Here is a 27,210-nt window from a genome sequence, read left to right on the forward strand (position 1 = left end):
AAAAATTATAAAAGATAACCACTACGTAGGTATATATAGGGCCAAATAAAAAAAACTACCGCGCATGATATCCTGAACGATGTGCCTCCGTACCGCGAACATTTGTTGCTGTAGCGCAAAGAGTTTTGGACATCGGTGATATTCAGCGCGTCATATTCAACGTGTTCAAGGGTTTACTCCTGAGGATTTTCTACTACGTCGAGGTTTTTGCGAATGGTTGCTTCAGGAACATGCAAGAAATCCTCAATTTACAGCGCAAATACTTGTTACAGATGAAGCATGTTTCAGTCGAAATTGTTTACTACGTAACGTCCACAACACTCACCACTGGACTATCGAAAATCCACACGAAATACGTGGCGGTGCCTTTCAGCAACAGTTTTCAGTGTTCCGGTATCGTTAAGTGATTTTCAACCATTGAATACAACGGTGAAAACTTTAATACATTCTTTCGAGGTGTGGGGAGATAGAACGAAAACCGGGTTCCAGAGTGGGAAACACGAAAACACAAGGCAGCTAGAAGATTCAGGCAATCAATCAATCCAGTAATGATTCTATACAGGGTTATTAGTGAGTTACACATACGTCGTGGAGCCAAGTCATTAATCGTCCAAGCAAAGTATCATGAGGTATTCACTTTGGTGGATAATAGCCATCAGACTTGAACCATAAGTACTTCACATGAATGTTCTCAAGTCTTTTACTGCGAACTATATAATGTGAATTCCATACTATAGAGAGGCATATTCCAGTTTGGGGAGAACAAATGCATTAAGCAATAAGGACACTGCCTTAATTCCTAAATTCTAAATTGTTGTGAATTCCTCAAAATGAAACCAAAATTTCTAAATGCGTCACGTTGAATATTATTAAAATCTAGTGTAATATCAAATGTTACTTACACCAAGGTCCTTAAAAGAGCTACATTTCCTTATCAAGTGTGCAAAACCATACTTATCGCATCAACTTCAACGTCACCTGTTACGTGGGTGTTGTATAATAATGAAAACGTAATATTGACAGTTGGTAGAAGGAAGCGCAAAAACAAGCGCTTAGGTGGGGAATTCTGGAAGGAAGCCTAAAGAGTGGAAGTGAGAACAGTGTGGAGATGGGAGTAAGACGATCGGCGGGCAGTGTGGCAAAATAGTGAAAAATTAAAGTGTTTAACGCGTATTAATTAGCAGGTAATTATTCTTTAAGTACTTTGTTGTTAATTGTTCTATGTAATCTTATGATTGTGATGGTTATAGATGTTTAATGATAATAATTCTTTGTACAGTTAGCCGCCATTGCTTTATGCTCAAGGGCATATATTTTTCTAAGGGAAAATTGTTACAATTATTATTGGCGATTGCTCATTATTTATTACATGTTAAAATATATATATTGTCGTGACTGCCCAGATATTGCAATAACAACTCCTTTGTTTCACATCGAACTTGTTTTTATCATTACATTGTTCGAAAAATAAATAATAAAGCATTTCTTGTGCTCACTTTATGTCATACGCATATAAGAGGCTTATTGAATTTACTAACATTTTCGTCCGTGAGGAATGAATCTGTAAAAAGAATAATTAAATACAAAAAAGAATTGCTAAAACAGGTCTTCCGAAATCTCAACTCATAGCTGGATTGTCTCCCGTATGTCTGCCGGCTAACTAACACCAAACCTCTTTAGTTTTACTTGGAAGGGTGCATGTCTAATTCGAGTGAGGTGACATTTAGTGAGAAATTAAATAAGTCGGGTGTTATTTATCATTGGCAATGGATCTTAATTTATGCCTTTTGTTAGCGGTTGTTTTATATTTATATTTGGGTAGTTAGAGTAACGATCGTGGATTTCTCTGCCACGCTCTTTCCCCACAGGAGCTCTAGGTGAGCCTGGCACTCTCATTTTATGTTAAATGGTTGTTAATGTTTTTGTTGTTCTTTATATTTGTCACATGTATAATTTGAAGACTGTTGTACAAAAATAATAAAGTTAGGTATATTTACTCTGCTTTTGTTTTATAAAATTAAACCATACTTCCCCTCTTTAAAGTTAGTAGCCAACCAGCGCCTTTCGGTCAATTAGAAATAGTTGTATACAACGTAGGTATGCCTTATGCCGATTACATATTTTTGGCCACAACTACGTTTATTCATTTTTTCAATCGAACCCGGGGTTGTTATATTACACAAGTTATTACCAACAGAATAATAATCGTAATAATCGGGCTAGTCTTTCTAGTGAAAGTCATGGAATTACACTTAGAGAAGTTTAAAGGTAATAAATTCGTAGCACACCAATTACTAACTCTATCTACATCAGACAGAAGCCGGTGTACAGAAGGGCGTTACAATTTAGATTCAACGCAATGTCATTAATGAAAATCAGAAACAATAACAGACCGAGAACTGACCCTTGTGGGACTCCAGATGTAGCATGTCCATTGATCGGAAACCACGATACTCTACTGTCAACTTCCTCTGAGATAAATAGGATTGAAAGAATTGACTAAATAAATGATTTAATCCCATATTAGCGAGTTTTGACAGTAGAATACCATGGCCCAACCGATCAAAGACCTTGGAGAAGTCCGTATAAACAACATCAACCTAACCACTATTATCCAAATGTTTCGAAAACTTTTGAAGGATTATTAATAATAATACGAGGGTGGTCTGAAAAGTTTCCGACCTCAACATGAAGATGGCAGCACTCGTAAATAAAATAGTGAATTTCGTTGTTCATCTGTTGACAGTTACTCACCAAAGTTTCAGCCATTTTGGACGCGCAGTTGTTATGTAACAGTCGTTTGAGTGAGTTGATGTGAGTGTTTTTATGAAAATGGACAAAATCGAGTATCGAGTTGTCATTAAATATTTGTTTTTGAAAGGCAATACGCCTACGCAAATCAAAGATGAGTTGGATTCTGTGTATGGGGACTCTGCGCCATCATTTACCACAGTGAAATTTAGGGCAGTTGAATTTAAACGTGGCCGTAAGAGCTTGGGAGACGATGAACTTTCGGGACGTCCAAAAACTGCAACTACCGACGAAAACATCGCCAAAGTTCACCAAATGGTGCTAGACGACCGCCGAATTAAAGTGAGAGAGATAGCAGAGGTTATGAACATGTCAAAAGAACGTGTTTGTCACATATTAAATCAACATTTAAACATGAGAAAGCTGTCCGCGCGTTGGGTGCCGCGTTTGCTCACGTTAGACCAAAAACGTGTTCGAATGAACATTTCCAACGCTCTGTTGGCGCAGTTTAGGCGCAATAAATCCGAGTTTTGGCGCCGATTAATTACTGTAGATGAAACTTGGATACACCATTATACGCCCGAAACAAAAATACAGTCCAAACAGTGGACTGCAAAGGGGGAACCGGCTCCAAAAAAAGCAAAAAACTTTTTTTTCGGCTGGGAAAGTGATGGCGACTGTTTTTTGAGATAATCATGGAGTTATTTTAATCGATTATCTTCAAAAAGGAAAAACCATTACAGGAGCATACTACGCATCATTACTTGACAAGCTGAAGGCAGAACTTGCGGAAAAACGGCCACATTTGCAGAAAAAGAAAATCCTGTTTCACCAAGACAACGCACCATCTCACACCTCAGCGGTTGCCATGGCGAATTACGGTTTGAACTGCTTGACTATCCGCCTTACTCACCAGATCTAGCCCCAAGCGGCTTCTTTTTGTTCCCTCATCTAAAAATTGCGCTCGGAGGACAGACATTTTCGTCAAATGAAGAGGCAATCACCTTCGTGAACAATTATTTTGCAGAGAAAAACGCCGAGTACTATTTGGACGGGTTACACAGATGAGAGCATCGCTGGGAGAAGTGTGTAGAGTTACAACGAGACCATGTTGAAAAATAAAAAAAAAAAATTCTGAAAAAATGTCTTGTATCTTTGTTTGGTCACTTCACCCCCTCGTAGTTATGGGGTGATAGTTTTCAATATCACTCTTGTTGTCCATTGGACAAATTCGACTCGATTTCTACATAATAGGAAATTTGCCCACCTTTAAGGATAGACTGAATAAAAAGCACAATGGTTTAGCGAATATTGGCCCACAATCCTTAAAGAAGAAAGCGGTCCGTTAGGTCCGGCTGTAAATTTAAGTTTCGATATCTTTAAGGCAAATAGCACTTCATTCTCAGAAAATGTAGGAAATTCCCACATTTTCATTTCCACTGGGAATGCTACAAGAGGAACGATAAATCGGCTGATTGTTGAAAATTAGAGTCGAAGACACAATAAAACTCGATTGAAAGTAACGAGCAAAACCATTTACAATATCACAGGGATTATCCATACATGTATTATTGTAATTCCTGCAATTAGGAATACAGTTCACTTTCCTCTTGGAATTCAAATAGGGCCAGAACTTAGAAGGATCAGATGTTATTTGCTGTTCCCTCTTAATTTCAGCCCTTAAGTTATTAAACTTGGCAAAGATATTATCATTATTGGTTCTCTTATAATCAACCCATAATCTATACTTCAACTTCAGTTTTTGAATTATGTCATTAGTGTAGGTGCCACAATGGATACTAAACGCTACCAGCAATAGATGCCTTAACCTTAAAATAAAAAACCTCACAAGCTCTGTCAACATCATCCTCTTGCATAAGATCGTCCCAGTTAATATTGAGTAGATCATCATATAATTTTGGATAATTGGCTTTACAAAAGTTATACCTGCGTTGCAATGGGTTTATAACATTAGTTTCAATAACACCTAATGTAAAGGCAATTTCAAGAGCAGGATGATATCTATCTTCAAGTAATAGCAACTGAAAAATTTGTGCGACTAAACACCAAGTCAAGAAAGCGTTCAATACTCGATTATATTGTGTAAGATTTAGGAAATTTGAAAAATTAGTTTTAGACACCATTAATCCATTTTGCAGCGATGGCTCACACTGTAGATTGTGAAATATTATAGTCACCCTGGATAATCAAATTGTCATCATTCAAAAAGTCCATACAACATGTGATCACAAAGATAGCATATACGTCTGAGCCTAAATTTGGAGGAATAATAATAATAATAATAATAATAATAATAATATCATTCTCATTCTAATTACGAGAATTAGCCCATAAGTCGGAGACTTGTGCGGGAGAGGAGGCGGCAATAGACCGCATGATATGTTTTCTTCACCATTATGAGAATTGTTCAAATTTCCGGTCAGATCTGAAGACTACAAAGTCATCGTTAAATACTTCAGTCTAGTACGGATGAATTCAACCACGTTTCGCTTAATGCAATTACGTCAAAGGAACAATCAGCAGAAGCATTACATATGTTGATAAGTTTTGTGTTTAAACCGCGAACATTTTAATAATAGATATTTAGATTTTTTATTTTATTATTCCTTTGATGAATTGATTGATCGAATGCAGAATCAATATTAGGATGCACATTAGCATATCTGATTTAATTGCTATTTTATGCCAAACATAGGTATCTGATTTGAACTTTTCAAGTTTTTCTGCGAAGATGAGACATTGGGAATCCCAGGCAGCATGATTTATACTAGATAGGCCTCTAGAGATAAAATTGATACACTTAAAACTTAAACACACATGGATCAGAAATTTAACAATCGCTGATCTTATGGTCGACACTACATTTAGGACAGTTATCAATTTTATTACAATTTTTAACAAAATGCGAAAAGCCACAATATTTGTAGCACATTCGAAGCTCTATAGCATCAAAGACTCTTGCATAACCTTTTTATAAGAATTAACATCCAATGACAACTTAGCCTGGAATAGGTTTTTATTTATTTTTTATTTTTTCAAAGGAGAGACGTCAATAACGGTTAAGTTTGAGTTTTTCAAAAAAACGTGTTGATTCTATTTCTTCAATAAAGTTACCAGTTCATCTGGTTCATGTTTTGCTGTAAGTTCAGAAATTCTTATTCTCAGGTTAATAGATCCAAGTAACTTGATCTCATAGTTAACAGCTAGTTTATTATCAGCTAGTTACTTAAACTTCACAATTTCTTCCTTACTAGAATACCCAACCACAGTACCACCATCTCGAACATTTTTGATCCTTGAGACATGAAGACTTGTTTCTATCGGATTTATATTTTTTAGAATATCAGATCTAGTTTTGGAGTACGTCTGAGAATAACTGCGTTGGAAATAGTAGGGTTTTTTTAAACTGAAGCATACGATACCGATGGTTGGGTTTCGTCCGCAGAAACAATAATTGGAGATATTCTTATGGCATCCTGTAGTTCTTGTACTTTCCTCACAAATGAATCATTCACGTTGTCCTTAAATGATAAAAGTGTATCATTCGTTCTCCTATAAAAGCGATGCTAGAGATGCTACTGTTAAACTTGTTTAAGGATGTTGTTTCAACAACTTGGCATTTTCGATGACAAGAATCACAAACATATAAAAGGTTTTTTAATTTCTGCATCACTTTAAAATCTGAATCAGTCAGACCAGCACAAGAATAGTACCATTTACCGCATGGACCTTCACAACCTACCAGACCATCTGGCTTGGTTCTACGACATTTAGTACAGTCCGACATATTAACTTTCAATCCATCTCTTTAGTCGTGCAATTGATCCACGCCCCGTAGAAATATTAGCAAAAACTTACTGTGGATCTTCTTGACAAAACACTGAGTTCACAAATAAATAACTCGTGTAGACACCCACAGTTATAGTAATGTCTTGTAAGACACTTTGCAACTAATAACACTATTATTTACTATTATTATTAATAGATTTAGATTAATTTAACATACTAAATACATACATTTAACTGCTAAATACGTGCGTACTCGATCCACTACTTCGCACAACTTGTTCAAACCATTCAAACCATTTTAAGATATGTTGAAAGAGAAACGAGAAAAGGGCACCAGTCGGTTTAGTCAAAAATCGAGAAACGCCCTGTAGCTCGAAAACGGTAACAGATAGAGAAATGAGGTTTGCGTCACTATTGTTTTCTAGAAAAAAAGAGCTCTGGGCTCGTTTATCAGATTTGCTCTATCCATGACAGATTGGAAGTAACCCTTAAAAACCGACCAATTTGAACCACCTTGTACGTTAGTATAAAATAAAACTTTAGTTTTTGATACAGAGAAATAAATTTATTTATTTACTGATTAAGAGCAAAATCCCTTCCATATTGAAATTCACTAAAAATACAAATTGAAACAAATTTCATACAATTGCAATGCATGTTATTTAATTTTGAAACTTATATTTTCAGAACGTCCACTTTTGATACATAATACAAAATTTGACATAAGGCAGTGGTTTTTAATTGGTGGCACTGTACCATTAACGATATGGATGTACAAGTAAGTATACGTATATTTTCTTATGTATACTAACTATAAAACAGTTTCGAAACTACCTACACCAAAAGGTAATAGGGTCAAGTGGAAGGGGCAGGGGGTCAAACCACTAGAGGATACGGATTTTACAAAATTATATTTGTTATACAGAGTAATTCACAATCGGTGACCAAAAATGATACCTCGTATTCATTGACGAATTTTAAGGGGATTCTTTCGTATAAAGTTTTATCTAGGACGCTTCGTTAAAAACATACAGGGTGTTAAACTTAAAAAAAATATTTTTAATTTTTTTAAATAATTTAAAAACTAGTAAGTGAAATAATTTGAAATTGGACACATGTATTTATGTAAATATTGTCTAAAATCTGAGGCCTTTTCCTAAAATTCAGATGCTCCAGTGGCGGAGAAACAGGGTATCGGTGGCATATTTTTCAAAATAAAATAGTACGACACTGCTGTACAGTAAAAATCATGATATTTTCGAAATCGTCTTTCAATTTTCTATAAATTACTACTCTCTTATGTTTTTCGAGACTCCCTTAAAATTTACCAAAGAATACGCATACGAATAACGCGCATACGCATAAGAATACGAATCACCCTGTATGATTTTTATATCTCGGATCTGGAAGTAATAGGGACAAACCATACATGCCTTAAATATTGCCGATTTAAGAAATACGAGGTGTAGAAAATTAGAATTTTAATTTGAAAAGTAAAATATCTAATAATTTCCGATTAATTTTGGCGAGGCTCATACGGAGCGCTATACTGAGAGAAATTTTTTGCTACAATTAGTAAAAATTTACTAACCCTACGCACATTAAATAGGTGCAAAGTGAATTGCTTCCTTACCATAACGAAATATATTTTGCTAATTGCAGTACTTAAGTAAAATGTTTTGCTAACAATTTTTATTACCCTAAGCGAGGCAACTCATTAATCACAAGTAAGCAGCTTACCTATACTAACTTTAATTGCTTTTAATGATTTAAACTGACATTTTGTTGCTATAAGTAAGTCGATTCATTATCTGTAAGTAAGCTAATATTTAACTGCTGCTAGTAAATTAAGCAATATATTAATCAAGGTGTTAATTAAATATATGCACAAGCTTTAAGAGATTGTTTGAGTGATTTTACACCAAAAAGATTATACAGGGTGTTAAAAAAAGAGTGTAAAATATTTAAGGAGGTAATAGTATGAACCAAAATAAGCAGAAAAGTCTCAATAAATATGGGTCCGCAAAGTAACGGTTGCAGAGATATGGAATGTTTTATGTTTTTTAGCCCCTTTTTTTATTTTGCAAAAATGTTGTGTATTTTCTTATAATAGTTGGTTGATGTTTAGTGAAATAAACAGTACGTATTTGACAGTTGTTCTCAGTGCACAAGTTTTCTTTCGCTATGGCTGGTTACTCTAACGCAGAATTAACAGACATGCATTTCATATATGGTCGTGCTAATGGGAACGCCACCGAAGCGCGACGTCTTTATGTTGATGCTTATCCAAATCGCCAGATTACTTCACAGCGCATGTTTGGAAGAATTCACCAAAGATTGCGTGATACCGGTTCCTTGAGCAAACAGTGCCATTTATCCGGAAGACCAAGGTCGATATCCACTCCTAGAGCAGAAGAAGAAATTCTAGCACTGGTAGTGCAGAATCCAGGTACGAGTGTGCGGAGAATATCAGCCGAGGTAGGAATTAGTGGTCCTCTTGTTTGGAGAATCCTTCACGAGCAACTGCTTTATCCATACCATGTGCAACGAGTACAGGCCTTAAATCCAATAAATGATCATCAAGCACGTTTAGTTTTTTGTCCCTGGTTTATACGTCATGATGCTGAAGACCCTCGTTTTCTTGCAAATATTCTTTTTACTGATGAGGCCGGGTTCACAAGAAATAGAGTGTTTAATTTTCACAATACGCATATTTGGGCCGACGAAAATCCTCATGCTCTAATAGAATCTGGACATCAGGCACGTTTTTCATTAAACATTTGGTTGGGTATTGTAGGTGACAGGTTTCTAGGTCCTGTTGTTTTACCAAACCAATTAACAGGCGCTGCTTACCTCAACTTTCTGCAGAACACACTGTATGAGTTTTTGGAAGACATTCCTTTGAATCATAGGCAACAAATGTGGTTCCAACATGATGGTGCTCCAGCTCATTTTTCCATGGCCATTAGAGAGCATTTACACCAAACTTTTCCACATAGATGGGTAGGAAGGGCCGGACCTGTTTTATGGCCTCCAAGATCGCCTGATCTGAACCCTCTAGATTCCTTTGTTTGGGGATATTTGAAGACATTAGTGTATGGTACTCCTGTAAATAGCCTGGAAGAGCTGCAGCTACGGATTAATCAAAAGTGTCAAGAAATCCAAACCAAAAGAAAGAGTTCGAATATCGTTGAGACGAAGATGTCGTGCCTGCTTGTAAATGGACGGAGGGCACTTTGAACATCTGTAACTTTGTTTTTTGTTTGTTAAAAGCTTCCTTTGTCGGTTTATTCCTAATAAAATAAAATGTTTGAAAAACGAATAGAGGTCCATATCTCCGCAACCGTTACTTTGCGGACCCATGTTTATTAAGACTTTTCTACTTATTTTGGTTCATACTATTACCTCCTGAAATATTTTACACTCTTTTTTTAACACCCCGTATAAACATAAATCCGCAAATCTATAATTTTCGAAGGGTATTGCAATTTAAAAAAAATTATGTTTTCTAAAGTATGTTAGAAGACGTTTAATGCAGAATGATGAAGTTTAGACTAAAAATTTATCTAATTAAAGATACAAAAAATTCACTGAATCCACCGGGAGTTATTTATATTCACTGAAAACCTCAGAAACTCAATGCCGTGATATCTTCAAAATTCGATCATTACCTACCACTTAGTCCTGTAATCTGGCATCCGGATTATCAGTACAGGATCAGTTGTGACGTTTCCATGGAAAATGGATTAGAGATAAAAAATTGCTGCGTTCCTATATAAATAGGCAACCAGTGGCGGAGATATAATGAATCACTGAATATTCGCGAATTTCAATCACTAGGTACTTTTCATTTCTAGCAATATTTCTGGAAAAAAAGAAATTACTTTATGTACTTACCTACTTTATTTTAAGAACTATTTTTGAGTTATTACCATTAACCACCCTGTTGAATTTAAAATTATTTTAGAGAAATTACTCTTTCACAAAAAAGTTTTATTAGAAAGACCATAACTCAAGTCTATTTTCATCGAAAAAACTTTTATAACCCATCATTTTGTAGGAAATGTTATAACTTTTTTTTCTATGAAGCAATACCTATACCTATCTCTGCTCGGAAAAGTTATTTGCATAAAAGAAAAAAATACAAAAAATGAATTTTTTGCATTTTTTTTAATTGTTTTTAATATATTTTGTAGTAAATAATTTTTTTAAAAATTTTTTAAATAAGCTATTTCGATAGAAAATCTCATTATCTACAAAATTTTTTCTATGCAATGCCCTCAAATTTTGCTTCGTTCTCGAGATATACTCAAAAAACCATAAGGGTTGCATTTTCACCCCATCTCCAATTTCAACCGTCTAATTTAATAGCACTCCGCGATTTTTTCTTTCTGAATAACCGTTTGAACGATTCATGCAATAAAAACCCATCAACGTTGTAGTCATGGGCGAAGTTAAGTCATCGGATCTGGGGGGGCTAAGGCCCTAATATGAAAAAATGTATATATTTTTTTCATTTTATTTTTCTGAATGTATCAAAGTAAGGTAAGTATATTTTTCTACCAACCCATAAATATTAAAATTAAATGAAAAAAAAATTTTTTTTTCAGTCAAATAATTTTATTTTAAAAGTTATTAAAATAAATTCTTCCAGAATATCGTCTAGAATCAGGGATTTTGAAATGTCACTTTCAATGTTAGCAAGTGCTAAAGAACTGAATCGATCTTGACCCACGGTAAAATTTGGAAATGTGTCTTTTCTGACAACATAAATGTAATATCGGATATACCTACTAATATTTTCGTCCCGTTTCCTGACACAGTTCTTTATTACGGTCGTTTCCGCTTTTAAAACCTCTTTATCAATTCCTACTTCTGTTGGGCAGTGACGCCGACTTGGCTTCGATTGAAATAACTTTCAAGTATGAAGTTATTAAATTATACAATTTTTTTTTGAAGTATGTTTTTTATTTTCTGTTCTGATGTGTATGTGTAATAATGTTTTTGGGGAGGCTAATTCGGATTTTGGAGGGGCTTAGCCCCAAGCCCCCCCTTAACTTCGCCCATGGTTGTAGTTTCTTAGTACCCTGCTTTTTAAGACATAATCAATAGCCTAAAGCGGAGAAAAACTAATTTGAATACTTAATAAGTAAAATAACATTCTTTCATTCTTCGATATTTTGTCTTATTCTTTAGGTGATAATTTAATTTTATCGTCATATCCAAACCAAAATTTAAAAAGTCGTATGTCTTCGTGAGCAGAATTGAAAAAGCTTTAGAATGAGGAGTCACATAGTACCTCGTTTTTTTTTATTTTTTTTTTAATTCCGATATTTTCCGGGTGAAAAGTTTTAATTGAAACACCCTGTATATTAACAATAATGAATACATTAGCATCATAACTGATGTGTATTTCATTAATACATACATAACGGTAAACAGAATTAAATTTCTGTTAAATTTATTTCAGGCGGTGTTACATTCGTTTCAGTTCGCAAACTTACAATTTGCGAAAACTGCATGAATCAATTCACTTAACGAATAATGCAGTTCAATCTCGATACCGAGAAGCAAACCGAGATATTGCCCTGCCTTCTTACAATATGTGGGACTCTGTTCAATTTAAAAATTATCTCTCAGGTAAAAAACAATATTTTCTATTTTATCTTTATTCACTATTCTAAATTTTTAGATATAGGCTACCCAAAGGCATATGATACTATAATTTATCCTGGAATGAAGCAGTGCATAATCGCTGCTGTATTAATACACCAAGATAAACTAGATCGAAGGAAAAACTGTTTCGAATTGTATGGTGCAGATTTCATGTTAACTGAAGATTTTAAGCCTTGGCTAATAGAGATAAATGCTAACCCAGCTCTGCATGGCTCTACCCCAATAACAGCAAGAATGTGTCCGCTAGTTTTAGAAGACGTAATAAAAGGTGAATATAATTATTTTGAAGACACCATGTTATACATATAGAAAGTAGATTAAACCGTAACCACAGATTCTTTGCTCGTCTTTTTCGAGATACAAGGTCTCAAATGTAAAGTACATACAGTCAAAATCGAACAAAAAAAAAGATGATAACATTTTTTTGTCAAAAAAAAAACCTATAAAATCATTTATCGATCACATAAATTCAAAACAAATTTCTTTATTGAAATAAATAATACCTACACTTATCATAGGTCGCCCTATGTATATCCTATAGATAGATTCAAATTTATACCTACATAATGTTAGTTACAAATGATTCTGCCGAAGAAAAATATCTACATTCCTCTACATGTCCCCCTTGAAAAGAAAATCGACGTGTCCCAGTTTCTTTTTTGTTTTTTTTCTTTTTAATTCCGATATTTTCCAGGTGGGAAGTTTTAATTGGAGCACCCTGTATATACATAAGTATTTTTATTTATTTATCTATTTGTACAAAACGTTTGGTGGCAGCTTGACAATTTTGAAACCGAATTTCAGAGCTAAAATCACAAACTTTTTAGTGATCCAATAACATAATACATAAGGTGATTGATTCTAAGTTAATCTAATTTCAAAAATAAATTAAGAGAACATTTAACCAAAACCCTTGCCGTAGCTAAACATAACAGGAACAGAAAAATTCCAATCCGTTAATGGAACATAATATGTAATTATTTGACAGTTGTGAATATACAGGGTGATTCAGATCTAATCGGAAAACTTCCATCAGGTGATACAACAAAAAATTTTAAACATGGTGTTAATGATAAGTTTTTTTTTCCAAATCTACATTGTCCAACAAGGAATACTATTTCAAGCGTTCACCGTCGAACTTGTAAAACTGCATGTTTGTTGCTACCAAAACGTCGAGCAAGNTTCAGATCTAATCGGAAAACTTCCATCAGGTGATACAACAAAAAATTTTAAACATGGTGTTAATGATAAGTTTTTTTTTCCAAATCTACATTGTCCAACAAGGAATACTATTTCAAGCGTTCACCGTCGAACTTGTAAAACTGCATGTTTGTTGCTACCAAAACGTCGAGCAAGAGAAAGACCTGTTTGTACAGTTAATTTGGTAGACAGAAATTTGGAATCTGTAGATGAAGGCCCATCTACCAGTACCAGACCGATATCAACAGATTTGCGCCCATATCATGTCCAGCGAGTTCATGCATTAAGTGAAAATGATTATCAACTGAGAATTGAATTTTGTCAGTGGTTTTTACAACAATGCGAACAGCCTGATTTTCAGTTATTAATATTATTTACCGATGAAGCGAAAATTACAACACAATTTACAAACGATTTCGAATTATCATCATAATAACCACCAATGGGCGGATGAAAATCTGCATATTATTTCTCAACGTCGAATCCAAGAACAGTTTTCTCTGAATGTTTGGGCAGGCATTGTAGGCGATTACTTGATTGGTCGCTACTTTTTACCAAGAACCCTCGTTGTTGAACTTATCAAAGGTTCCTACAAGAAGAATTGCCACAACTTTTGCCTTTGAGGTAACGTCAATTATTGTGGTATATGCATCATGGGGACCACCTCATTGCAGCCTTACCGTTAAACAGGTGCTGAATAATCAGTATCCTAATCACCAGATTGGTAGAGGACCCATTGCTTGGCCGGCTCGTTCCCACAACCCGTATCCCTTGGATTACTTTTTTGGGGCTACCTCAAAACTATGGTGTATCGTACTCCAGTTCGAAATGTAGACGTACTTTGACAGCACATTGTAGAGGGTTTCGCAACCATACACAATACAGCTGGAATTATGAGGCGTGTAAGACAGTCAATGCGGAGACGCTGCGTAGCATGCATTGCCTCCCAAGGACAGCATTTTGAACATTTCTTGTGATGTATAGTGTTTTGAAATCTCTCAAAAATATTAGGTATTGAATTTATTGTTACACATTTAGCAATCAGTAGAAAATGGTAAATAGCAACGTAGGTACTTAAGTATCTTCTTATTTGATTTCCCAATTATCTAAAGACCAGTAATTAATTATTACTTTACTAAGAATACTTAAGATTATTTTAAAAACCAGTGGCATACGATTTAGTACGAAGTTATCCATGAAAAAATAGTCCTTACTAAAAAAATGTCATCCCCCGAATTATATCACTCAATCTTTTATGCCAGTGAATACAGGAAAAATAATATAAACATTTGAAACTTTTAATACCCTGTATCTCCATAGAGAAGCGTCCTATCAAACATTTTTAAATGGCAAAACTTGATTATTTTCATTGGTACAATACGCTATTAGTTTGGCAAAACTTATCATTAACACCCTGTATAGTGTCGAAATTAGAGAACAAAAATAACATGTTAATGAAAATTTTTAAAAGTGATAAATCAAAAATGGTTCGTTTTCGAAGAAAATGAGGAAGTTATAGAAGTTGCAAGTAGCATCAAATTTTCAAAATAGGTATCTAATGAAATCGAATTTCTGGGGTTTTCAGTAAAATTAACTTCCGGTGTCTCCATCACTGGCACATATATTTACATCCGAATTCGGTGGATTTTTAATTAGATAAATTATTAACTACTCCAAGTTTTGTCATTCTGCATCAAAAGTCTTCAGCGAGTGAAGTTTTACTAACCGTAACAAATAGGTTTATTGTATTGGTGTGATAAACTTAAGTATTTCAAATTTAAAGAAATAACTCGAATATGCCTTGCTTTTCGAATAAGTGACTGCAATACTTGTTTGAAATGGATAGATGACTGGTGTAAGGGGCAGGCACTGTCCCTGACAAAACGGTCGTAGTACCCTTCATCAGGAGAAGAAATTTAACTGGACTCTCTGAACCTATAATAGGGGAGAGGGGCATTACACTTTCTAGGGAAGTAAAATATCTAGGAGTGATACTGGATAGTAAGGTTACCTGGAATGCGCACTTAGAAAAAGTGGTGAGTAAGGCAAAGCAGACATTGTGTGTATGCCGTCGCCTTATTGGGAAAACCTGGGGACTGAAACCAAAGATGTCACACTGGTTGTATACGTCGATAGTAAGACCCAGGATTCTTTACGGCGCGGTGGTATGGTGGCAGAAAACACAACAGACCACAGCGAAGGAAAAACTGAATAGAATTCAGAGATTGGCCTGTTTAGGTATAACGGGGGCGATGGCATCGACCCCGACAGCTGCACTAGAAGTCATGCTAAATCTGCCACCGCTGCATATAGTGGTGGAGAGAGAAGCGCGGCTAGCAGCATATCGACTCAGGAATAATAATGACTGGAGGGGTGGTTCCCACTCCAGGATCAAAGATACATCTATGTCGGAACCAATTCTTGGGATGGTATCCGACAAGATGGTTCCAAAGTTTCACTTCCACAAGCCATTTGAGACTCGAATAGAGGATCAAAGCGAGTGGGAGGAAAGGTTTAATACCCTGGAAAGGTGGAGCCTAGTATGGTTTACAGATGGCTCCAAAATGACCAGAGGGACGGGTGCAGGAATATATGGACTCAGACCCAGATGGAGTGCAAGCTACAGTCTGGGGGAGTTCCCTACTGTATTCCAAGCAGAAATCTTCGCAATAATGGCGTGTCTGGCAGAGAATGTACGTAGAGGTTATAGACGTAAACTCATATATATATTCTCTGATAGTCAAGCTGCAATTAAAGCTTTAGCCGCACACAAGGTAAGTTCAAAACTGGTGTGGGACTGTTTACAAATGCTGACTGAACTGGCCACCAACAATACAGTCAGACTGTGTTGGGTGCCAGGGCACAAAGGCATTTGTGGAAATGAGAAAGCGGATGAACTTGCGAGGAAGGGATCCGAGACAGTGTTCATTGGCCCGGAGCCCTTCTGTGGCACATCTCCCAGTGTGGTCAGGCGGGCTCTGGGCAAATGGACAGAGACAGAACATAGGAAATACTGGACTTCAAGGCCAGGACATAGCCATTCCAAGGAGCTTATGGAGTATCCTTCGAATGGAAGAGCGAATGAGTTACTGAGCTTGAATAGAATCCGGCTCAGGAGAGTGACAGGACTCATAACGGGACACTGTCACTTTAAGAAACATCTACATAGACTAAAGCTTGTAGACAGTCCGGTCTGCCGAGGATGTGAATCGGCGGATGAAACTTCTCTGCATATCCTGGGCGAGTGCCCGGGATTTGCACGTAGCAGAATGGCGCTCCTTGGGAGACCCTATTTGGAACCCAAGGAACTGAGAGAAGTGTCAGCAAGGAAGCTTTTGGACTTTGTAAAAAGGACAAATCTACTTGCTGAATAGGACTAGTAGTGGGACGCACAATAGGCCTAATTAGGCCGCGGTACTATGGGACTTTTTAAAGGACCAACCACTAGATGAAGATGAAGAAGATGAATACTTGTTGAACTTGTGCATTTCTTTTCTTTTCTTATGTCAGCTTGGTGAAGTATAATACAATGAAATTGTTGACGATGATCATAATAATGATGATGATGATGATCTTAATAATGATAATGATCATAACAAAAATGATGATGATCATGACAATAATGATAATGTTTAAAAACAATAATTATATGTATGTTTTAATGTGTACATACTTCCAAATTTGTAAGATTTAATCAATTCTTCTGTAGTATATATGTGTAAAATTCCATTACACATCTATATTGTATAAAATCTTCGAATAAATAAAAACCAATGTTTTAAAATTACTGTAGTTGTTTATTGAAACATTATTACTTTATCCCTAAAAATGTTTGTAATAGGCTGTATGAGTAATAGCATAGAACATTAAGAAATAGAAAGTCTCATGCCAGGTATTTTTAACCGGCATAGATGTGGTATTATTTTTTCTTAAAAAAAATATTTAAAATATAATTTGGTTGTAGTTTGAAGCGGTTACCCGATAGGTTGGTCAAAAAAAATAATTTTAAAACGTTATGTACCAAGGTATTAGCACCAGATTTGACGAGGCACTAGTATATATTTTATTTCTAGGCACAATTAACTAAATTTTAAGCATAATTTTAAGTGATTACCTACTCTATTGGTATAGTTTCTATATGAAAAATGTTCTGTAGAAGTAACATACCAATCTTATGCACCAACTCCGCCCTGGCACTAAATGATTTTCTTAATAGTCACAGTAAGTGAAAATATTTCATTCGGTTAATCGATTGGCCAACTTTTTTGCAGCCAACTCTTGGACTACAACAGGATCAGAAACATTAAAAAAAAAGTTATAATTCCTCACTCACATTGCATGCTTTACAGAAAATAATCTTTAACCATGATTATTGTGGTAATACTTTGGTACTTCTACCTCATACATTGACAATTTTACAAAGTCCACTTTTTATGGAATTAAAATTTATAATAAAACTCATCTTAGTTAAAAACATAGATCAAGCCTGGGTCTAGGGGGGGTGGGGGACTACGTGGGCTATATCGCAATCGCATTCCAAAAAGTGTTTAGATTTAGAAATTTTATATCGGGAAGTTGCTGATTGCATGACCTTTTTTTCTAGAATCAAAACAAAATGGTTTTGAAATTTTATATCGTTTTTTTTTAGAAAAAAGGCTTCGGTAGAGCTTGCAGCCCCGACCTGACATAGACACTTTAAAAGTGTTTAAAAGTTTCAGCATTATTATTACAAAATTGCTTTTATTAGTATGATGAATATTTCAACTATTAAGATTTCTTTTTAAATATTTCCACGTTTTCGGCTATTTTACTTTTTTACTTCTTTTTATGCTGTACTGATATTAATTGTATAGAGGATTCGTTTTAGGCTCAGCTGCAAAAAGCCATACCATATCTGTGCATTTCTTTTTTTAGTGGTTTAACAGTTAATAAAAATTTGTATTATTATCTACCATTCAACATTTGACAACTAAATAATTAAACCTGATTACATATTAATACATACATACCTAATTAGTTTCTTCTTTTGCAGTTGTCGTAGATTATGACGCAAATAAATCTGCCAGTACTGGAAGTTTCGAACTAGTATATGAAAAAAATTTACCCATCGACATTAAAAACCCAAATCTCCAGGTTCAGGGAACACCAGTGACAGCTAATTACTTCTACGAACCTGAGGTAAAAGAGGTAAAACCTCCCGAGGTTGAAAAAATGATTACGCAAAGTTTTCCGAATATGCAAGGACCAGATGCTATAGACTATGTAAAGCATATCGGTAATGGAATGAGAAAGACGCTGGAAGATTTACTACTGATACTAAGAAAAGAAAAGGAGAAAAGGCATGCGAGAAAAAATAAAAGTGTAATAACTGTTTTATCAAATATTATTACAGAAACAAAAGAAAGTCAAACAGAATACAGAAATCATAGCAGAATAATAAGTGAAACCTTCATTAAATCACAAATTTTAGAAGTTAAGGAGCCAGAGATGTGTCAAAAAGGGGCTAAAAATAAGAAACAAGTCCTTCCTGCAACCAATGTTTCTATGTTGAATTCTGGATCCAAACATAAAAGAGATAGTGAAGTCCAAAAAAAGATGCCAAGTATAAATAAAAAACTGCAACAAAATGAAAAAAATACTATTATTAAATCCAAGACAAATGTCAACATAGTAAAAGGTAATAAAGAAACAAAACCAATAGTTAGCAACAAGGCGAATGTAAAAATAAAACCACAAAAAGAAATGGAAGTAAAATCACTTGTTCAACCAAAGTTAGATGTAACTGAAAATCCTCAAGAGAATGGAAAGGAAACAGTAACAATTAATCAGTCCAAGTCAGATAGAAATAAATCGCTTCAAGGAATTGAAAAGGAAGCAAAAACGACCATAGAATCCAAGTTGGATATAAATGAAAAACACCAAGAAAACAAAAATGAAATTATTCAACCAAAATTAGATGTAATTGAAGAAAATCAAAATGGAAATAAGGCACAAATCATTATTCCATCCAGGACAGTTGTAAATGAAAAATTTCAAGAAAACCGAAGGAAAAGAAAATCATTCTCTCAAAGCAAATCATACACTTATGGAAAATCTCAACAAAATGAAAAAGAACCAGAAATCATATTCCAGTGTAAGTCAGATATAAGAAATTTTCAAGAAAATGAAGACGCAAAACTGACTATTCAATATAAATCAGACATAAATGAGAAACTTCAAGAAAATCGAGAGGAAGCAAACACAATTACTCAATCCAAATCAAATACATATGAATTACCACAAAATGAAAAGGAAAAAAGAACAATTATTCCACCTGGAAATAAGCAAAATGAGACTGAAACGAAAAAGGATCAAAAAAACACAAACAGTGTTAAAACTAGTGATCATAATTCTAGTTTACACAGTAACCCTGAACAGTTAGATAAAGTTAAAATAAATAAATGTAATTTAAACACCAGTAACACCTTAAGTGTAACAAATAATGAAATTAAGGACAAAACACAAACTAACTCCGTTTCAGGTAATGCATCTAAAACTACAACGGATAATGCATCACAATTAAATGATGCTGCAAAGAAAACACTATTAAATTGTTTTCTAAAAGCAAAACAATATGTAACAGATAAACAGCAATGATTTACTCTAAACTTGTACTTGCACTTTATAGAAAATACAACAGTAATTGTACCATTTTAAATTTTTCTTATCTATCTATATTCATATGAAAGGTTCTTTTATTTCATGTATTAATACAATGTTTGTAATTGTCCACTTCACATACTATACACTAATACTAGCTAAATAACTGGTTTTAAAGAAAAAGATAGTTTAGGCCTCGAATTGTTCTTGCCTAATATCTTTTTCTGTTCTTCTTTCGTCCTTTTCTCCTGTTCTTTCCTCAGCCGCTGCCTTTCCTCATCTATTTTCCTTTGTTCCTCCACCATCGCTAACCGTTCTTCTGCCTAATTTTTAAAAGATAATTAGTTCCGTCACAGAATTTAAAATGCAATTATAACGACTTCAAATATTATTTCTCATCTATTCTTACATTTTATATTTTAAAATTTTTTTGCAGCAAGTAAATATTTTGTTATAGGAAAATTTGATTTTAAATTAAACAATTTTATCGCATTGTATTAATATTTACAAAATACTACTTAGTTTAACTTTGTGTATTCAAAAAATAATATTTCAAATTACCAATTTCTTTTGGGCTTCCTCGATTTTCTTTTGATTTTCTTCTAAAATTTTTTCCACCATTTCCTGCTTTTTCCGTTCTTCTTCCTATAAAACATTTGACATAATTACAAATCGCACCGAACCATATTGCGTCCGCTCCTAGCTCACTTTCGAGACACATATCTTTGCATTATTAATAAATTTTGAAAACAGATGCAAAAAGTGATAAGTAAATGCAAAGGCATGTAACACAATCACCTCTCTCACACCATTGGGATTTTAAGGAACAAAATTATTCAAATTGTAATATTTTTTATTTACTACCCAATCTCTTACCGAGGAAGTTTTCCAAAAAATCAACGGAAGTTAAATTACCAAATGTCACCTTTAAATGCCATTTCAAAATCTACCCTATTTTATGAAAAACACATGGTACTTTTTACCTCTTTCTGTAAGTAATAAGTAATTATTTTTTCACCACAGTAAACTTCACATCAGAATTAAAAGACCACTAAAAACTGGTCCCAAATTCAAAATTAATTTTCTCACGAACTAACATAATTTTGAAATTTTTTACCCACAGGTTTATTCCATTTAGCAACGAGGCTAAAGCAGAAATTTTTATTGTAATTTTTGTTTTAACATATTCGGCATGCACGAGATATGTGCATTAGCTAAAATACCAAATATCTACTTGAACTAAACTGTAGTACCACCTTTTCCAAACAATTTGTTTTTTGATTCACAACATTATCCCTGTTTATAATTAAGATATATACTATAATAACATGGGTTTGTTGTAAAAATTTTAAAACAACAGTAATAAAAAAAAATAATGACAACAAAAAATAAAAGAAAATCAATGTCACATATCAATCAATATGACATATTTTCACCTTTATTCACTAGTCTAATCTTTTATTGATTAATGTTGATCAATCTTTGATCATATTTTCAATGTCGAGGGAAAAAGAGGATGCCAACAATATAGTTTTTAGATTTTTAGTAGAAACTGGTGGCCTTAATTTTACTATGTATCTCAATTAATAGCAGAGGCAATAACAGGAAGTAAAAAACCACTGTTTAGAAAAGATGGTTCTATAGTTTGATTCATTATTCTACTTGGAACCCCTACAGGTTGTTTCAAATTTTAAGCAAAAAATTAACCTTGCACCCTGTATAAGCTGAAGATTGAAATTTCAATAAAAGTTTCTACCAGTATAGTTATTCATTGGAAATCCACAATTAAAAAAAAAATTCAAATCTGATCAGTCACTCATGAGAGACAATTTTCAAATTTGGGCCTATTTTTAGTGGTGCGTTAATTTTGAGACGAAGGGTATTTTAAAAATAATAATCCTTATTATTTTTTTAAAAGGTGACAAAATAAAAATTGAAACTTCCAACTTCCTCGGTACACTATTTATAAATTAAGTGTTATCATTCACAGCTAGGTATGGACCAGTGAGGAGTAAATACAAATACAATTCCTGAGTCATAAGTCTTAAGAGGTAAAAGGTAAAAGTACACAACCCAAAATTTAATAGAGACATCACTAGAATACTTTTAAAATTATCATTTTGGACTTAATTATAATTCGTCACTGAGAGGGAATACTAAAAACAACTAAATAATTTTGTTTATAAAGCTTATCTTAGTTTATCCTTATAAGTTATTATAATTATTTATCCTTTTAAATTATGAAATAAATTTTTATAAATTACAATAACTATCGAGTGAATAAATATTAAATGGGGTATATTAAACAATTTGTATAACTGTATAGTGTATTTTTTTATGATTTTCTTAAGTATTTTGTGAAGGATGTTCAATGAATGGAATGGAACAACGGAACAGTTTAAGGAAAACTCGTATTTATGGGTCCATCTTTTCTATTTATACTACCTTTTTCCATTCTGGCAATATTTCTATTTTATTTTGAGTGGCGTATAAAAAAGATTTGATAATACCTGATCCGCGACGTGTTGTTCCACTGCAATGGCTGCCAAAAAAACGCCTTGGCTTCACTACGCTCACACTCATGAAGACCCTTTAGCTTACATGCTATTGGCATATTAATTACATAACTTTTCGGGACTAAATGTAGATACTTTATCTACATTCTACCTAATTTATTTGTGTTTCTTTAAGTGTCCATGTCATAGTTATAATAAGGAAAAAAATTGAAGTTGACACATTTACACAACTATATAAGAAATACTAAATGCAGAGTTACAGTAAAATGATTTATGTATCGATACATAATTGACATACACAATTCTATTTAAACAAATTTAGCTTGTGTTTTTGCTTCATTCAATTCATAATAAAGTTAATATTACTTCCAAAGTTAAAGAGACTTTAAGCACTTTAGGCTTCAATTTTGCTTCTGTTTATATATAGAAATTCTGAAGTGACTATATACAATCCATTTTTATTCAGATTCTTATTTTTTTGAAACTAACTATGAGTCAAGTTATTAAGCACAGAATTACTTAACTTTCTGAAAGAAAAAACACTTTCACTCAAAAAGATAAAATTTTGAAATGATTTTTAAAATAGTGCCTATGGTCTAGATTAAAATGTAAGTTGTGTTTATGACAAAATGAAGATTCCTTAAACACTGTATCACAAAAAACATATTCAAATATGTTACACGTACTTCGTAACTTTCCCCTAATCATTTGTAAATTTTATTTCAACTGGACTGGTGAAATACAATAAATTCCATTTTAATATTCAATTTATGTTGAATTAATTAGTACTTAATTTTCCAATAGATTATGTAAATATGTCAAACAAATGATAAAAAGACATTTATTTAAATCAGTAAATTGACAAACTCTAAATTAATATTAAAATTCCATGTAACATAACATGACATACTAAATTAATAATTTCATATTAATTGAAAATAAAAACCAATATTTATTTGACTTCTGAAATGTTATCTTTTTATCATTCAAAATTTTTAAGAGTTGATTATTTTTGATGTTTCCGCGTCTTCCTATCTGAAGATTTATTGTAATAATGCTGTCTAAATTTAAGGGAAGAAAAGGTACAACTATATTCCTGTAAGATTCCATAATAGATACTTACAAAAACATCATAGATATTGAGTAGAGTATATCAACAAATACGACATATTTCTACATTAGTAAGTAATAAATTTATTGTAAATAACAACTGTTATAAATTAATATACTTTAATTAAATAAAGTAATAAATGATGTTAGCATAGGGCTGAAAATTTGTTCTTACCTCTCTGCGTTTTTCTTCTTCTCTTTGTTTTTCACGTCTTCTCTCCAGATCTTCCATTAATTGTTTTTCCATTATTCTCTTGGCTTCTTCAACTCTTTTAGTAACTTCCCTTTCAATTTCATCTTTTCTTTTTTCCAATTCTTCTTCAACTCTTTTTTTCACAAGCTCCTCTATTCTTTTTGCTGTTTCTTCTTCAATTAGTCTTTGTTCGGCTTCCCTTTGTCGCCTTTGTCTTTCCATTTCTGCCAAACGTTCTACTTCATCCATTTTTCTTGATTTATGCTTTTTACTAGAATGTCTGTCATTTTTTGTTAAATCTATAGAAGCTTCACTGCTAGATGTTGAAGATGTAGAATGGGACCTTTTTCTAAAAAAAAAAAGAATATAAATAACTACTGATAAAACAAATATTTTATTTTTCGCGTTTCATACTAATAAACTTTTTATCTAGAATTAAATCTTATGTATGAACTGAAATGTTATTTTCACAAATATTAACCACTAAAAACAAAGCTTTAATTATTGCTAAAAAGAAGGAAAAACAAGTATACGAAATATCTGAGGTTACTAATCCAATAAACTATAATCATCCTAAAAACTGAAAATATTCCTCAACATAATATGTACCTACATACATACTTGGAATAGTAACTGACAATTATAAGTAAACAATTTACCTTGTTTTAATACTCTTATCTTTTATTTTATCAGTTCTTTCGATTCTCTCTGCATTTTTATAATTTTTCTGACAACTAGAACTTCTCTCCCTAGATTTGCTTCGTTTATGATGTTTACTTTTGTGATGCTTTCTAGGAGACCGACTTCTAGACCTAGATCTACCCATTTTTATTTGTTTTTATTTAAGAAAACTTAATATTAATTATAAAATACAAAACGTCACTTGCATTGCACCCCGCAACCCGCAATAAAATTACAATTGACAACTGACAAATATACACCACAGATTACTGATACACCATACACCTTAGAATATTTTAAGTAAGATAACACTGATCTCTGTACAGTGTTGCCAGATGACTTACGATAATGTTTCGTCTTTATTCAAAGCCGTTTTCTTTTGCTCTCACAATCAGCTTTGAATCATGATCACTGAATCAGGATCAGACAAACACGAACTATAGATCCATGAATCCAATTTCGAAGAGAACGGATTTTATTTACTATTGTCATTTGATTTGTTTAAATATCGTTTACCTATTCTTCTGTGCTCAATTAAAATCAAAATAGTAACTGCCTTCTTAGAGAAAAACGAAACCACCACAATTCTTAGGTTGTATTAAATATGTGATCGTGATCATATGTTCGAAACACAGAAAAAAATTGATTCATAGTTTAAAGGGGATTGCCGATCCTGATCATATAATTTGACTTGATCTGGAAACAAGAAAACAACACATGATTCTGGGATCATATAACGCGTTCAGATCCGAAAACGGCACCCGAAAGAAAGTAACTAATATAAATTATCTTTTGGAGGATAATCCGCGATAATTTTTAAGATGCAAGCGCACCAAGCGGCGAAAGCAGTAAGCTCCGAAACAAGGTAATTTTGACATTGCCGTTCGCGTTTACACATTCATTTGAACATGTGTCTTATTTGCCATTATTATTAGTAATTTTGTTATCAAACTGCGGTTATTTCACTTTTGTGTTATTTTATAGGTTTCAAATATTTCATAAATAAATTTTAAGGCAAGTATTTATGTCTACTTTATTTGTCTCTAGCATTACAATTTAATGTACATTTTATTAGGTTATAACTATGAACTTATCCGTTGTGGAATACATTTCCTGTTTACATACATGCCAACGAAAACTCTCGTTGTATTTTAGAAGGAGAGGCAGTTTTTAAGGCTGATCATGTGGTACTATATGGGAAAATTGAGCAAAGTTAATTTAAATCTAGAAATTTATATTATGTCTGCAGACTAGTGCCCTTACTTACTAACAACCCTCATGAAATTCAGGGAGTATTATCTATCGGCAATATTTTGAAAATTTCTTCAATGGTTTGATGAAAACTTAATTCTGGATTTTTCTTGGACCATGAAGAGCAACCTTGAACTGAACAATAATAGTTTGACAGATTCTTCTTTCTATCCATAATTGCTGAAATTTTCCTCACACTATTTTCTTAAAATAACAGTGTTCAAAAAACGAACACTAAATCCAGTTTTAAATAAAATACAAAACGAAATGTCACACACAGAAGAAATATTTACCTTGTTTCGCTAGTATCACTTGTCACCGCCAGAGGGCGAGCTCTTAGCTGCATTCGCGAATACCCCTTTTAAAAAATATTCCGATAATGCTGTTATTTCAGAGGAATTGTTTACTTATTCCTCTGAGGCTGTTATCTTTTGCATATTGTTGTGATATTATAACCCAGTCAAAGTAGCTCCAAAGAAGAAGAAATAAGAAAATTATAACGAATGTTAGGAACACCATTATAAATTAAATGTGAAAAGTCCCCATCTATCCCACATCTGCAAAAAAAAATGTATTCAAGGTTCACAAATATGGATTATTGCATTTGTCAGGCAAACGGTAAGTTTTATCATAAAAGTAAGTCTAACAAAAGTTGTATATCACGCAGTTATCTTTAAAAATTGTCCTTACACTTTTTTCCTAAGTCTCATCATTTCTGAGATATAGCGATTAAAAAGTTGAAAAAGTTGTGTTCTCCATAATATGCACACGTTTCCACGTCGCCTGTGAAGCAATGTCGGATTAACCGTGATAGTCCATTGAAAAAGTTACATTTGGGGTTGTAAAAGTCAGAGCACGCAATTTTATTTTTTGGGATGTCAAGAGGGGGTTAGTGTAAGTTAAATCCATGTTTGTGGGGTCGCAACCAGAGACAATAGATAACTATAGATAGCTAACTCGAGTGGAGGGGGAAGGACTGTAATAAGCATCAGCGCCAATGTGCCAAGTGTATCAAATAGAAGTCATTTAGCGGGACTTTTAAAATATATTGATAATATTAAATAATAAACTTAATTTTGCCTAAAATGATTATATCTCATACTGAGACTGTAAATAATATACCATAAAGAGACAGTATGTCACATTACTTTAAATTTTGAAACGTCATCAAAGTAATGTACAATAGTGTTTTTTTTTAAGTATATTATCTACAATCTTAGTATAAAATATAATCATTTTAAGCAAAAGTAAGTTTATTAAAACAACCCCTTCATCAATAATCCTTCTACTTCATGGGATTATTTCTTAATTGTTAATGGCAAAAAATACTCAAACTCTAAAATACTAAATACTGCCACAGAAAAGTAATTTCAGACAATATAT

The 27,210-nt window shown here is 33.3% G+C and overlaps 2 protein-coding genes across 2 annotated transcripts in view; one reads left to right on the plus strand and one right to left on the minus strand.

The window, feature by feature from the left end:
* Positions 1-26,503, plus strand: part of LOC108917916 (tubulin glycylase 3A-like) — a gene marked incomplete at its 3' end in the record, with an annotated part of 44,700 nt that extends 18,197 nt beyond the window's left edge. The window contains exons 4-8 of the mRNA XM_018724725.1: positions 7,249-7,339; positions 12,032-12,201; positions 12,254-12,505; positions 18,470-18,798; positions 26,495-26,503. Of these exons, the coding sequence (XP_018580241.1) occupies positions 7,249-7,339; positions 12,032-12,201; positions 12,254-12,505; positions 18,470-18,798; positions 26,495-26,503 (851 nt within the window). The remainder of the gene's footprint in view (positions 1-7,248; positions 7,340-12,031; positions 12,202-12,253; positions 12,506-18,469; positions 18,799-26,494) is intronic.
* On the minus strand, positions 20,154-24,813 carry LOC108917949 (UPF0430 protein CG31712). The gene is made up of 4 exons (XM_018724773.1): positions 24,555-24,813; positions 23,878-24,244; positions 20,638-20,721; positions 20,154-20,399 (listed from the first exon to the last, which is right to left on the minus strand). Exons 1-4 carry the CDS (start codon positions 24,719-24,721, stop codon positions 20,235-20,237), a joined length of 783 nt encoding a protein of 260 aa, XP_018580289.1. The 5' UTR covers positions 24,722-24,813; the 3' UTR covers positions 20,154-20,234.
* Positions 26,504-27,210: the final 707 nt, after the last annotated feature.

This window comes from Anoplophora glabripennis, unplaced genomic scaffold, assembly GCF_000390285.2.
Source record: "Anoplophora glabripennis isolate ALB-LARVAE unplaced genomic scaffold, Agla_2.0 scaffold66, whole genome shotgun sequence".
NCBI classification, from domain to species: domain Eukaryota; kingdom Metazoa; phylum Arthropoda; class Insecta; order Coleoptera; family Cerambycidae; genus Anoplophora; species Anoplophora glabripennis.